General features: G+C 41.0%; 1 protein-coding gene across 3 annotated transcripts in view; it reads right to left on the bottom strand.

Moving 5' to 3' along the window:
- The window catches only part of trpm3 (transient receptor potential cation channel, subfamily M, member 3), a 178,769-nt gene that overhangs the window by 68,144 nt on the left and 95,185 nt on the right, over positions 1 to 15,440 (bottom strand). For all 3 annotated transcript variants that reach the window (XM_028579045.1, XM_028579043.1, XM_028579044.1), the window contains exons 2-6: positions 14,158 to 14,237; positions 10,414 to 10,615; positions 5,866 to 6,079; positions 4,773 to 4,897; positions 2,992 to 3,163 (exon numbers count right to left, since the gene is read on the bottom strand). In XM_028579045.1, coding sequence (XP_028434846.1) covers positions 2,992 to 3,163; positions 4,773 to 4,897; positions 5,866 to 6,079; positions 10,414 to 10,615; positions 14,158 to 14,237 — 793 coding nt within the window. The remainder of the gene's footprint in view (positions 1 to 2,991; positions 3,164 to 4,772; positions 4,898 to 5,865; positions 6,080 to 10,413; positions 10,616 to 14,157; positions 14,238 to 15,440) is intronic.

The following is a 15,440-nucleotide window of genomic DNA, read 5'->3' as shown; positions in this document are numbered from 1 at the left end:
TGAATCAGTTGGTGAGTTGGAAACTTGGAGCGATTTGCCCTCGGTCGGTTTGGTTTGCACCAAAATGCACCATTACAAATCACGCAAGAATGTCCACTCCTCTTATTGGTCGGATGTGTCGGGGGGTGGGAGCAAGAAAGTAAATACAGGAAAAAGGTTCTGGGGTCTCATTTATAAAACTGTGCGTAGGATCCTTACTATAAGTGTACGTACGCCCAAAAGCCCAAATTGGCGTACGCCGAAAAAAAGTCAGATTTATAAAACCGTGTGTACGCACACCTGTAAGCAATGTTCCCTTTATAAATCACAGATTGACTACAAGTGTGCGTACATGGATCAACCTCTTATCCCGCCCTGTACACATTTTTAACCATAAATAGTCAATGCAAAGCACCTCGTGAATGCTGATCAGTATGTTAATGACCCTGGCAGCTGTTCTTTGTTACACCGAAACATGCCGAATCATGACAACTGGCAGAGAAAACAAACAAACAAAAAAAAAACTCTCAGATGCTCGGGAATTGCTGCCAATTGAATTATAATTTCGGCCTGTTGTCGCACAGTCTAGGGAAACCGGATCTATAGACTACCTTAATTAATAAAATCTTCCAAAACAGCAGGCATTACGGCACTCGGGGACAGCTTCGATATACCAGACGTATATAATAAGATTTAACAGAAATATATATTATATCCAAACAAGCCTTAGTGATGAAGTTGAAGATTATATATAATATTTATTTTAAAAAAACAGCCGGTTTCACCCAGAGTGGCGAGGACCTGTATTTGGACCGGGATGGCACAGTTCCGGCGCGTTGCCCTCTCTACTGGACCCAATTCAGTACATAGATCCAAGAGCGCAGCTATATTACTATTACAGCTACATTAGGGAATTTAAATCGGCATATGAGCCAGTCATCGTCATGGTCCCTGAAGTCTCTTTCTCTCCTGATTCTTCCATTAGGGGTTAGTCCTCCTGCAGGGCCAGCAGTGCCATCATGCAGCATTACGCACTGGTTCACTGCAGTATTTATATGTTTAGCCTACAACAATTTGTGATTGTTAACACTTTGCTAAAATCACAGCAACAACTAGTGGTATCCCCCACCCCGAGATACAATTTGAAGACGAAAGAAAGTGTAATAGGCAAACACACTTTTCTTCATGCAGGTTTTGTCACTAACGGTATTAAAGTTTGAACCGATAACGAGGACATAGAGCGTAACGATTGCGCGAGAGCTTAACGGCTGTATTTCCAGACTTTGACATTTGATGATATATGCACAGTTTTAAAGACAGATATTTAGTTATTTACACTGTGTTCTGCCATTATCTAATGCTAGGGTATTTGATGATATCCTGTATTCCATGCAGTTGGGCCATCTCCTCCTCCTGCGCTCCGTATCGGACAACGTGACGGTGAGACAGCGCCGATTAAATATTAAGAATACATTTCTATTTAAGATTTGAGTTGAAGGTGTTTATGGAACAATTATCACTCAATTATCACTCAGTACAATCTTCATGATATGGTGTGAAGAAATGTGCGTGAGGCATTAATACTTAAACATATTAAGAGTAGCCTAATCGTTATTCCCACATGAACTTTCTGCAGTCTGATTTCAGTTCACCACCTCACCATCTGCGTCGCCAATTCCTATTTTGTCTCCAAAATGTGCGTAGGCATGGGTCAGAGTTTGCGTGGAGGACCGCACATTCTCCCGTCAAGTTTGTTTTTTATAAATCACAACCTTTGCGTGGGAAGTGGCGTACGCACATTTTCAGCCCCGTTTTGTGCGTACGCCACGTTTATAAATGAGACCCCTGGACTAGTGCATATTTCTTGCATCTGCATTGTCAAACCAGCTCATTTCATCAAAATGATCAGACCGAGAGACGTTACTACGTCTGCTCTGGTCACCAAGACTTTGCTCTGCTCTGCCGGCGTCTGTCTTTAATTTTAGCGGCAGCTGGTTTGACCACGGAGATGCGAGTGACGGGACGGCAAGCTTGACCGCAGTCTATTTCTGTGATAAAAACACTGCAAGCTGCCACAGTTTGCTGCTCTGCTGCATCGCAGATTGCTAAACACACAGGAGACATTAGCTCAGACTTGCGGAGTAGACTATGTATCGTTGGTGCGGTTCGAGTACGGATCACGTTCTCACCACAAACGAACCGCTCCAGAGTTCGATTGAAAGCGTACCGAGACCACCTCTTCAAGCAGATCTCGGTACGCTTGTTTGGTCCGCTTTTGGTGCGCACCCGAGTGCGACTGCCGCGTTCTCATCTACCCTGACGAACCGCACCAGCAGGACAAACTAACTCTAGTGCAATTCAACCGAACTAAAGGCTGTCGGGTGTGAAAACACCCTTAAACACTTTCCACGTACCATGTTCCGATTGGCTGGTACTATCAAGTATCAAATTTAGATAAAAACACTATAACAAATGCACCTCTCATTCTCATATGTGTGTACATGACATAATGAAGTAGCTGTGTCTCCAGTACAGTATATATGTGTGTATGTGTACAATGGTCACGTGCCGGTCATTATGTCTGTGTTTGTTAGCTTGTTGAGAAGCTTTGTACGGCAACCCCAAAACAAGGAGACAAGGATTATCAAGCAGGTTCATCTGAGGAAAGAGTTCATCTGAGTTGTCAGGAAGCTTTGAAAGAAAAAAAATAAGCCCCTCCTGAAGGGAGAAACTGTTTCAAAGGCTAGTCGATTTATATCACAGCTGGCTAAAAATACCCGGTCTGACAGCATGTGTTCAGTATAAAGCATGTAATGATTATTTCAGTCTGGCTGCAGCTATAAAATTGAGTCGGAACACAATTAACCCACAGTGGTGTCGTTGACAAAACGAGGATTACGGTTTAATTATGTGGTTATCACTCGCTGTGTCATTTAAAAACACCTCCTGTGATTTAGGGTAAGTAGGTCAGCCACCATTAAAGGCAGATACTGTACAGTAAAATCGACTCACGTGTGTTGATCTTCTGCAGGGAGATGTGTTTCTCTAGCTGACGTCGCAGTTTGACCTCTGCGCCATACTTTCCTGTGGTGCCATTGTCTGCCAGGATGAAGTGGGAGTGGAGACTGTTAAGAACCGTCAACTTGCTCATGGGGTTGGACATGGTCTGGTATGGACGCACCACCTGTCCAAGGGAAGATAACATTTAACAGTTACACAATGGCAGCCCATGGCTGGCAGTGTATGTATGGTTATGGACAGTGTTGGGAGTAACATGTTACAAAAGTAATGTAATCACAGTAATGTATTGCTTTTTGCTGTAATAAATGATAAATTATGATGTATTAAATTGGATAAAAATTTGACTTTGTTGATCCCATTTGTTGGGAAAGTAACTAAGTTACTCATAAGTAATGCAAAAGTAGAGTAAAGCATTACAATTCAGAGACAAGAATATTGTAATATAACTAATTACTCTAAAAATGACTAGTAACTAGGAATCTATAATGTATTACATTTAGGAAGTAACTTGCCCGACACTGGTTATGGATAATGTGTGGTTTGACGATAACAAGGGCATGTTTTCTTGGACTACATTAATGTAACCCAAGCATTGGCAAAAAATAATTTGGCATTTTAGAATGTTGTAATTTTCAAGAGTTTTAATTAAAGGAGCACTTTTATTGGCAAGCCTATGTTACAAACTGGGGCGCAGAGTTTGAAAGGCATCAACATTTACAAGCAGAGAGAAACTAAAGAAGAGACAGTTTTGGCTGCATCATGGCAGATATGATCCATCATTTCGGGGCTTGACCCATACTCAAGACTATAAATCTAGATATTTCTGACTCTACTGCACCAACAATGTTTTTAAAATCTGTCATATATAAAGGTACAGAACTTAATCACTAGAGTGCCCCTTTAAGACACCAATGATTAAAGGTGCTGTAGGTAGGATTGTGAAGATCCAGGACTTAAGGAGAAAGATTCCAGATCGGCCCATCTGAGCTTTCATTTTCTCAAAGGCAGAGCAGGATACCCAGACCTATAAATTACCTGCTTCATGTAGTTCTACTCGAACATAGGGTCAGTTTCAGCAAATATGACAGAAAGTTAGTTTTATAAGTCTTACCTACTGCACCTTTAATCATAGAGCTTTTGACAGGGTGATGAAAGATGTTTGTTTGGTTCTTGTCAAATCATTTTGACTCAGCTACTGCTACTGAGCATGTATTGTACTACTAAATGACACTAAAAACTGGATGAATACTTATACAACATTAATGACAGTTTTTCAGAAGCTTGGGTTTGGTCGAGTGGAGACGCGCCTGACAATCTCTGGTAAACTCATCTGGTCATTAGGCGTACAGTTGAGACCAATCAAGCGCGGAAAAAATCTTCAGCACTTAATAATCTCGTTGCAGTTACCAACATTAATCGGCTCTGCTTGACTTGTTCAGCAGGACAGAGTGTGGTGCATTCCTATAAAATTTTAACTACAACATTGATTCACGAGATTCAAAAGAGTCAGCATGTACTTCACAGTCTCATGTCGTTCCACTGGCTGCCCAACTCACTTTGAAGGAGTGTTTATCACAGATTGGATTGGCTTCGTCAGCGTCTCAGTTAATAAACTGCCAACTACAATCTACAGGCTGTGGCAACAGTGGACTGCATGGGACATTTTTCACTTTTCACATACAGCATACACACGCAAGCAAGGGCTAAGCCATGCAAGCACCCAATCTGAAACTGATTCATATTGTTCTGCTTGTTTGTTCTCAGAGACTCACATCTTTGCCAACAAGATCCTCTTGATTTTCTACAATGCCCCACGGAGCAATGCCAATTGTGCAGATCTTCCCCCTGGACTTGGAGGCGTGGTCTTTCAATGCATCACCCACATGGCGAATCACTCCTGTGTGTGTACATGGGTGTGTGTGTGTGTGTGTGTGTGTTCATAAATGATCAAGAGAAGGACAGAGAAACAGACAGCAAAATGTTTTGTCACGATCAATATACAGTGTAAACCTAGATAATGATACACTTTGCTGTGAAAAAAGAAAGGATCTATGAGGCGCAGAAGACAACTGCGGGGCAACGTGACTTGAACGCACAAACAGACACAGACACACACACAGACACACACAGATACACACACATGGACAGACAGACAGCTACTCAGCATCTCTGAAAAGAGATCTCAGTAATCGTCAAAGTCTAAGTCAACTTTATTCCACAACCTCGATTCTTCAAGACTATAACAGGGAAAATCCTGTATTGCTTTCAATGGAATATGAATCCTTGAAAAGTATACTTTTATGATAGGCCCTAATTGTCTCCTCAGTCTGTCACACGCCATATCAAATAATTACTCTTTTTCATTTTTGGTTTAAAATAGTCTTTCCTGATTCGAATACAGTTTGTGTAATCAAACATACCTTTTGATCTAAATGTGACCTTTTTTATTAACTTAAAAAATAAGCAGTCTAGACTCCCTGAGAGTTATCCTTCACCTGTCTGGTCTAACTATGAGTGTCTGTAAGTTTAGTGGATTGCCCATAATAAAGCTACAAGAACCCTTTCACAGTGATTTAGTGGTTCAACATCTTTACAGCCCTGAGCAGCTTGATAAAATGTTATTTAATAACTTATGAAGCACATTTGAACGCGCTCATCATACTCCTGACACAAGTGCATGGTCACTCGTCTTGTATAAACAGTGAAGCAGCACATTGCTGATAAAATATCCTAACGAAATATTTTCTACTCTGCACAGACATATTTACACTCACATTTAAGCTGATGTAGCACACTTTTTGAGTATAATAAAGATTGGTTTACATCAGTTCTCAAAATAAGCTGCATGGGTGTACTGCGCTTCACCTGTGTTGACCCCGCCGGTGAAGATCCAGGCTCCCGTTGTCATGGCAGCCTTGATGAGCCCTTTGCCAAAGACCTGTTTGAGTTTGGGCTGTAATTCAAAGTTCTGCAGGCCCCCGTGGACTGAGATGAGTAGCTTGGGCAGATCCAGCAGCCACTCCTTGGTCATCAGGTGAAGCAGCAGGTCAGGCTTGGTGTCATAAGACACTCGCACGTACTGAAAGCAGTGGGGCATGTGTCAGTGATGTACATCGCCCTCGGGCACATGATGACTTGAAGTCTGCATGTGCCTGAGACATAAATAATAATAATAATAATAATACATTTTATTCATATAGCATCTTTACATGGTACTCAAAAAGACACTTTACAGTAAAACCAGCACATATAGCGCATTAAAAACAGATAAGCAATAAAACCAACACATAAAACAAGCATATTAAAAGCAATTAAAAACAATAAAACCAGTAACTATCAGGTGAGAAACGTAAGACTATTGTATGCAGAAAGCTAATCCGAAGAGGTGTGTTTAGATTAGTGTTCTGAATGTGTCCAGGTCAGTACAGTCACGGATGTGTATGGGTAGGGATACAAACAGTAACACATGCATAATATACATATACTACATTTATTAAAAGCATTTGATATGAACAACAAGTCCTCCAAACAATCGGTGATATATGTCGTTTATTCCTACCCTCTTATTAGAGTTTAGATTCTCTGCCCGAGCCTGAGCCCCGCGGGCTGGGTCGAGCCGATACGTCCCGCCACTATCCTCGGGCCCTTCATCAAGCATTTGTGTTTTTTTAATCATTACCATTACCCAATTGGGTGGGGAGAAAGCTATGCTCTGGGTAGCTATATGTCCTGCATTGACTTGAGTGTGAGGTAAACTGTGCTACATCGTGTCTCCCCCATCTGTAGCACTGTCTTCGATAATTGCGCAACCAGGCTAGATTGTTTCAGATATCTCACGAGTCCTTTAGCAGCAGATGCGGTCCCTCCTATATCCGGCGCGTTGTCGGCCAGCGCGTCGGCATGCAGACCGTGCCGAAGGACAGTATTAATTAGGTGATCGGGACAAGAAAATCTCCTATATGGTTCCAGGGCTGTGATTATGTTGCTGCCTTGATCTGTTACCCACAGATAAAAGGAATTGTAGTTGAGAACGTCGGTTATAACGCCCCACGTATTAAAACATTTTGGGGTTTAAATCGGGCTCGGGCTCATTATTACAGTTAATGTGTCGGGCCGGGCCGGGCTCGGACACAACATGCACAGGCTCGGGTAGGGCTTGACTTTTTGGTCCCGATCTAAGCTTTACCTCTTATACGACCCAGAGGAGCGTTTCCTAAATTAGCGCCCCTAGTGGTGGCAGGAAATACAACCCACAGGAGCGTTTTCCGTCCTCATATCTAAACCCGAGATTTAATTTGTGAAACAGTCGCAGTTTGGTTAGGGATTGGGTTCAAATCAGACGTAACTTCACTCCTGGTTACACACGTGACAGAACATGGCGTAACTCTGTTTGTTCCATTCTTGGAACAAACATTGGGGACACGGACCCCGATCACCTGGGTAAAAGTCCTGTTTGTTTGACCCATGCCCCACCCCAACCTCCCTCCTTAAGCAGAACCAAAGATCCTTTATTCTAAAGATAGGACATTTCAAGCAGCGCCAATGGCATGACACGACACACACTTCCTGTCTCCTAAAGGGGCGTGGCCTTGTTTGAACGTGTAGTGAACGTCGTGTGGATAGATGAAAAGTAATATTTAAATAATTTATTAATATGTTCTTATGCTAACGTTAGATATTTACACGGCTAAAAGACATATTTAGCATTACGGAGATTAGCTGTTAGGGCGTTCACGAACATTAGCTAACATTAGCTTCTCTGTGTTGCCAGATCTCGCGAGAGTTTGGTCCTGAGACAGAAACAGGTCTCAAACAAAGTTAATTTTCTCCTGATGTGTCCGTCTGAAAAATGCCATTTTAGTGTCAGAGTATCCTGGAGATATGTGGCTTGTGAAAAATGGGTCCAATATATACTTTGGTGACGATGGGGCGAAAGAATCGCTCATAATCTGTGTTCACGTTCACTGCTCCAGTTGGAATCAATGCACTCAGGACATGCCGCTAGTCTCCTAAAGAGGCTTGGCCGTGGCGGAGCACCAGGTGACAAGGATAGGGGAAACCACTCAGAGTTGGGGCATCTCGGTTCTAAATCGTCTCTGGCAGAACGTGGCACTTTATCACCTTACTTCCTGCTTTGCTCCCATCATAACTACTATAGCCACTAGAGGACGCTCCCACTACAAACGTAAACATGAGTCATAATTGCCGCTTGAACAAACGACGTATGTGGGCCTTTTTCGGGGGAGGACAATCCTTATATGAAAAAAATCTGTGAAGGCGAAATTATAAAATAGAAAAGCATCACAAGGATCAGAGTTGCCCGAGTGTATGGCTTTGATTTTTTTCAAGCTACAACAGTAAACAGATGTTTGCTATGATTGGAGATGCATTATAGAGCATCTGTTTATCTTTCTAATTCACCCTCAGACCCCCAACCTGACATGTGTCTTGATGAATTATTTAACACTGGGAATATATCAGACATAATTCACCCTTAATCATCTGAATTCCCTGTATGCGATACTGTAGTGTGATGTGATTCTGTCACCATGGTTCTCGTAGACAGTGACAGTGTGAATAACGTGCACAATCAAACTACGGATGGATTAATCAGGCAAAATTGTATCTGCTGCAGTCTTTAGACACCTCATTTAAATCAATAATTATATGTAATGATATAATAATTACACTTCTTTGATGGATTTTGCTGCATATGTGCGATGCCTTTATATGTGATTATCTAGCCAGTTACAGCCAGTAATTGGGCGTCCTCATTTCATGTCATTTCCATTTGGACTGTATTAAATGATTAATTGACAAAAAACTTGGCAATCATTGGGATATTCAATCATTTTCACAGCACTAGTATAACTGTGCCATCCAGACCAACAGCTGAATTACTTTCAGTCAGCCAAGCATCTAACACATCCCTGCTCTAAACCTGTGTGAAGTCAAACTGCAGCTGAGGACAATATCTTACAAATCTCATTCAATTATTATGCACGTTTAGCTTTTACAATCCTCGTCTTACATTATATTCTGCAAAGACTGCTGTAACACGGCCTACTCTATCTTTGACACCTGATGCATCTCACTAATACATTTTACCATTTTCAAAACCACAATTATTAACACAAAGAAGCACTTCCTGAAGAGGTCAAAACCTTTTTAATAGTTAGTAGTTAATACTGTAGGCGTTAATGGGGCCCAAGGCAATCGCCGACCTTTGCCTAATGGAAAGTCCGCCTCTGTTTGTTAACCCTCTGAGGACGAAAGACGCACCGGCGCGTCCAAACGATGTTTGACAAAACTCCTACTCAAAAACTGATATTACATAATTTTATTTCAGACACTGATTTACTATTTTAATCATATATAACCTAAGACTTTGGTAGACTCGTTTTAAGCACCGAAACAATTCGTACAACACAGCATAAGGTTTGTTTTCAAAAGAGATTTGAGTAATTTCAAAAAGCCTACATCAACGTTTCAGCTTTAGCGCCAAATACTCTCTTTACGCATTGCTCTAGAAAGAATTTGGGCGGCACTTACAGAAAGCTGAATTTGTTCAGAACATTTTGATAACAAACTCATGAGGATCAGTTTTATGCAATACTTTAAAAAGGTAAATATAAGAAGATGTGTGAAAATGCCCTTAGACCTCAGGCGGTTGAAAGTGTGTCAAAATTAGCCTGACAAGCCAGACCCACATCCAGATGTTGGGTCTGGGAACTCACCATTGGCAGGGCTCAATCCGAGGGGCGGGATAGACAGTTGTCTTTCAAATTCTCTCTGCACGCAATAGGATAGCGCTACAACCAACCAGAGCAACGCTAGTTGATAGAATAAACACTTTTGCTGTATCCGGTCGGCAAAACTCAGAACACATCTTCCTTTTTTAAGAATGACTTCAGTGCCGTTCTTTGTTCTTTTCTCAAAGAAAAGCTGAACTCCAAGTCTTCCAGAGTCGCAGCCAAAGCCGATTCGACCGCCGTTCGCCAGCATCAGCAGCCATCTTCTTTGTTTTCAAGTAGCAGGGAATTCACGACTTCACCGACTTTATAAACCATGTGAATGGCCTCACAAGAGTTTGGTTTTTTCAGCTCGCAAGCCAACGGAGAGTTGCTATACTGACCCTGGCTGGGTCTAGGTTTATAGGCTATGTCAAAATACCATTTTAAACTAAACATTGTCATGCTGCAGATATGTCCTGGCCTATACATCATATTCTACAGACACAAGAAAACTTCTTTGTTTGGTACAGATTATCGCAAAAATCACACCATAATCATTGTAATGTTAATGTTTTTTTTAGTGAATATCATATGGGAAATCTTATCGCAACTGCAATATCAGTCAAAATAACTGCACTTAAAAATCATTCACTTAGTAGATTTGTTATATGGGAGTCACCATGGCTTTATTGGAGTGTCCTCCCCCCTGGAACTCAATGGTGCCGAAGGCATCAGTGGGGCTGAGCTGTGTGTGTTTGCTGATCGACCACTTCTCCGACAGGCTGTCATTCTTGGCCAAACGATCTGCCTTATCATTCTGACTGGATGAGATGCCTGGGGGCAGGCCCACATGCTGACCTATCAGACGACCACAACAGCACCTGGGTGAGAGGAGAAAGTGAATGCAAGATTGGTATATTAAACAGTCCTTTACAGAGGATTGGAAATCTTGAGAAACCAGAGCCCCACAAGTAGCTCCTACAGAGTAGGTACTAACGACTATTTTCATAGTAGATTAATCTGCCGATTATTTTCTTGATTAATCGATTAGTTGTGTGGTCTATAAAATGTCACAAAATGGTGAAAAATGTTAATCAGTGTTTCCCAAAGCCCAAGAAGACGTCCTCAAATGTCTTGTTTTGTCCAAAACTCAAATATATTCAGTTTACTGTCACAGAGGAGTGAAGAAACCAGAAAATATTCACATTTAACAAGCTGGAATCAGAAATTTTTTACTTTTACTTTTATTTTATAAAACATGACTCAAACAGATTATCAAAATAGTTGGCGATTAATTTAATAGTTCACAACTAATCGATTAATCTTTGCAGCTCTAATGGGGAAAGAAGGGGAAGACGTAGAGAGAGAGATTGTGTGTGACAGAGAGGGAGAGAAAAAGCGCGAGAGCTGCTATAGTCAATAAGAGGTGAGCATTGAAGAAGTGACAGCTTGTCATCCGACTTTCATCTTCTGATTGGGAGGAGAGGAGGAGAAGGATCTGAAGGCCCCTGCAATCTTTTATTGGCTCTGTCTCTTTGTTTTCGACTCCCTTATATCCTCCTCTCCTTGCCCCTCTCAGCAACTACAGGAGCTAGCGGAATGATGCTTCTATGAATTGTAGTATTCCTACGCGAGCAGATGCTTATTCAGATGTACTGAATGCAGCTTTCTGTCTTTTAACGTTACAGGATGGAGTGGGATCTCATTAATCACTTCGTGTTTCCGTCATCTCTTACCAAAAGGTACTTTGCCTCCTTCTGCCTAATGCGTCAACACAAGTGTTTTTGACTTGAAAGAGAAATGTTGATTTGATTTGACTTGAGGATCATCTCATTACACTCCTCCTGACTTCCATCAACTTTCCTCTGGTAATGCTAATTCTGTTTACCTAACAAACAGTGCCATTTCCTGTGTGTGTGTGTGTGTGTGTGTGTGTGTGTGTGTGTGTGTGTGTGTGTGTGTGTGTGTGTGTGTGTGTGTGTGTGTGTGTGTGTGTGTAGGTGTTGGTACTGTAGGTATTAGACGTGCCCCTCTGAGTTTGTCACCCAAAGAGACATCATGAGCAGTAAAGATTTTGATAATGTCGATTTCCAGGATAAAGCCTGACAACGCGCCGGAAGTCCGCTCTCTGTGTGTTGCCGTTCTCAAAATCCCTGCACTATGGGAAACAACAACAACCTTCGAGCTAGGAAGCTACATGCTGAAAATGGCAACTTTTGATGAAAATTTGGATCATGCAATAAGGCAGGCCTGCTTGGTTCTTTCAGTGAATGATTGTAAAGATTTACAAAGAATATGTTTACGGTATTTACGTTCTAACTGGGACATTTTGGGACTGATTGGTGGGGATTGCTGTGGATAAAGTACACACGGTGATACACTGGTAAGAGCAAATTATTTTTAATCATGTATCCAGCTAGTTTAAATAGCTGACAGTACTCATACCTGCAAACTCAGAAGGGCTAAAAAAGGTGACACAGCCCATCCTTCACATTGAACTAACATTGTAGGCTAACAACACAATTCGCTGATCTTACGTTAGCTGACAAGCCGACTAGCCGACAAGCTTGCTTTCCATTATAATGTTAACGTTAAACATGTTAACAACAACGTTAGAGAAAACTATTATATTGTTGGCAGATAACAGCACTTACCTCAAAACTAATGTCAGTGATTGTGATTGGCCAAATGACTTGCGTGACGTATCACCAAAGATGTTTTATTGTGAAGAAGCCCCCAAAACAAAATAAAAATAAAATAAAAACTCTTCGGATCTACACGATTCAAGTGGATGACATTTTCCCATTAACAACGGCGAAAAGCGACTAGTTTGCAGGTATGAGTACTGTATTGTGTGAACAGTTAACTTCATTTAATAGTGTACAGTAAGTGGCCTTTTCTTTTGCGGGGTGCAAATGTTCCACTAAAACAAGTTCCTTCCTGAGACTATTTTGCAGAGCCACCGTCGCTACATCAGGAGCTTAGTGCCGCTCAAGACAACTGTGATTGGTTTAAAGAATTGCAAACAACCCAGAGTGTTTTTTTTCTTTCTCCCATCCCAAAATGCATCTGTGGTGTAGACAGACCCTGTGGAGATAGGTCTGGCAATGCGAAACTACTGTGACAGTGACTCCGCAGAGGAAAATTAGAGAAACGTTGAGATAATGAGTGCAAAAGTGTCTCTCAAAACTACATTACATTTTGTTAAAGTGCTCTGATTATCACACTGTTATAGTATTAGACAAGGCCCTAACTACTTTCCCAGTTACACTTTGCTATACTGATAAGCAGTACTCACCTGTGAGGTCAATCTTTACTGTTGCTTAAATTAATAACCTTTTAAAAATGTAAAATGTTTCCCTCTTTGTGAACCGGCATGGCCCTAAGTTTACATTTTTGGTTTTAAATTGTATAATGTCAGTATTTTTGGCTCATTAGTGTAGCATCTAACTGTGATGCAAATAGAGACCAGCGTGATATTAATCTGAGGCGTGTTTTAAAAGGTCAGTAGTGAAACAGGGCTATTAATATGCTATATGGGAGGCGGGCTATCACATTAGCTTACTGACTCACTTTTATCTGTTAAAGCAAATAATGAATATATAGACTTCTTTAACCCTTGTGTAGTCTTCCCCGTCGACCATGATGCAACTTTTAGTTTTTCTGGGTCAAAATGTAAAAATAATTCCAACGTTTTGGTCGTCTTTTTCGACACTTTTGTCACTTTATTCTTATTCTTCTATAAGTTTCTGTCAATATGTTTCTGCGCTGACGTTTTTTTTAAAGCTTTTCCTATGTTTTTGACACTTTATTCGAAGTTTTTGACACTTTTCCTGTCATTTTTGAAGATTTTCCTGACGTTTTTGTCACTTTTTCCGATATTTTTGTCACTTTTTTCTATGCTTTTTTCACTTTTTTTCCCTAAATTTTTCAACATTCTATTATAATTTTTCTTTACATTTTATGATGTTTTTGTTGATTTGTTTCTGCGCTTTTTGGCGTTTGAATTTTTCCCCCGTCATTTTGTGTATTGTTTTCCAACATTCTTTTATTTTTATAAACATTTTAAATGCTATAAAATTGAATAAAACACCCAAATTCAATGAAATTAGTGAACTGATCATTTATTTAACTTGTGAAAAGCGTTGTAGGCAACCATCCACATTATTTTGTTTTAAAATTTGGTTGAAAGAAACCCACATTTCTGATATAGAAACTTTTTGAAAATGGGTCAGATTTGACCCCCGAGGACAACTGGAGGGTTAAACCAAAACATGCTTTCTTTATCCTTTGTTTTTTCCACAATTCAAAACCAAAATGACTAGCTGCAATTAAGAATTATGCACAGTAATTACATCACATGTATACACACCAATGTAATGCATTGAGATTTTCCATTTCCTTCACATGCATGCTTACTCACCTATGGGGGTCTTTGGCGCTCACTATGATACGAACACATTCTCTCTTGCTGAACGCTCTTTCTATCCACGATTTCTGTGCCTGCAGAAATGAAGACAACAGAACTCGGTCAGACTTTGTCAGATAATGGAGCTGTGACCTGAGCAAGCAGGAGTGACAGCGGACAGACAGACAGACAGACAGACAGCAGAAACAGGCTCAAATCATGAGCAGACTTGTGTTTGACTGAGAAGTTCACATGAAAAAGAAAGTTTTTTTCTTTCTGTCCTTTCAGAAACAAGAAGGGTTCTGTTTGTTTAGTGAAATGACACGGTGTGAGCCTTTGTTATGAAGAGACTTGACTCACACTAGTTCTCTGCAAGCAGCAGTCCAGTTACTGGAGCAATTTCACATCCAAACCTGGTTTAAGAACATAAATCACAACACTTTGGAAATGGCATACATGCACAACCACAACACACACACACACACACACACACACACACACACACACACACACACACAAACATACAAACACACAGTAGAGACACTCAGAAGTGTTTTATGTTATTCAGTGGGTCCAACCCAACCAGATGAGATGAAGAGCTAGGAAAGAGAACGCAGATGTTAAATGCAGTGAGGCGGAAAATTATGTCAGAGTTCCAGTCCTTCGAAACTCTCATGAGCAGCCAGCTGAGTGTATGTGGGTTCATTTGCAAGTGTGTGTGTGTGTATGTATTTCTATATGTGTGTGCTTTGTGATCCTTTATTGCGTACAGTATAGGGAGACTTCCGCAGCATAATGCAGCTAGGGGACTGGTGTATTCGTGACACCGTGATGCTCTGCAGTCACAGCTGCTGCAGGTCTGAGTGACAGAGAGACGGACTGGAGCCAATTATCCTGCTACAGACCGACGAGAGAGCTAGCCTGAGGCTGCACATTCAGCACAGGATTAAAGACTGATACACATCTGTGTACTGTAGGTGTTTCCACAGATACATGCATGGATAGGCCAACATGTTTACTATCAAGAAGGATCAATGTACGACAGCAATATGTTGTATGTACTTTCGGAAACCTTTCTTAGAGCTATTAAGAACGGAAACTGTATCCAGAGCTTTATGATAAAAAAAATAAGACAAATATTGATTCTGCTTGTTTTATTCAAAGGGTCACTATAATACGAATGGCAGGATTCCTTCCAGCCTTAGAGTCCCTTCTTTGGTTTGTTTGATATATTTTAGTTGTAGCTGCATGCTCAATCTTCCCCTTTATTGTGCAATTGAACAGGTATGGGTATTTGC

This window comes from Perca flavescens, chromosome 5, assembly GCF_004354835.1.
Source record: "Perca flavescens isolate YP-PL-M2 chromosome 5, PFLA_1.0, whole genome shotgun sequence".
NCBI classification, from domain to species: Eukaryota; Metazoa; Chordata; class Actinopteri; order Perciformes; family Percidae; genus Perca; species Perca flavescens.
The sequence above is the reverse complement of the archived record's forward strand: the minus strand, read 5'-3'. Positions and strand labels throughout refer to the sequence as shown.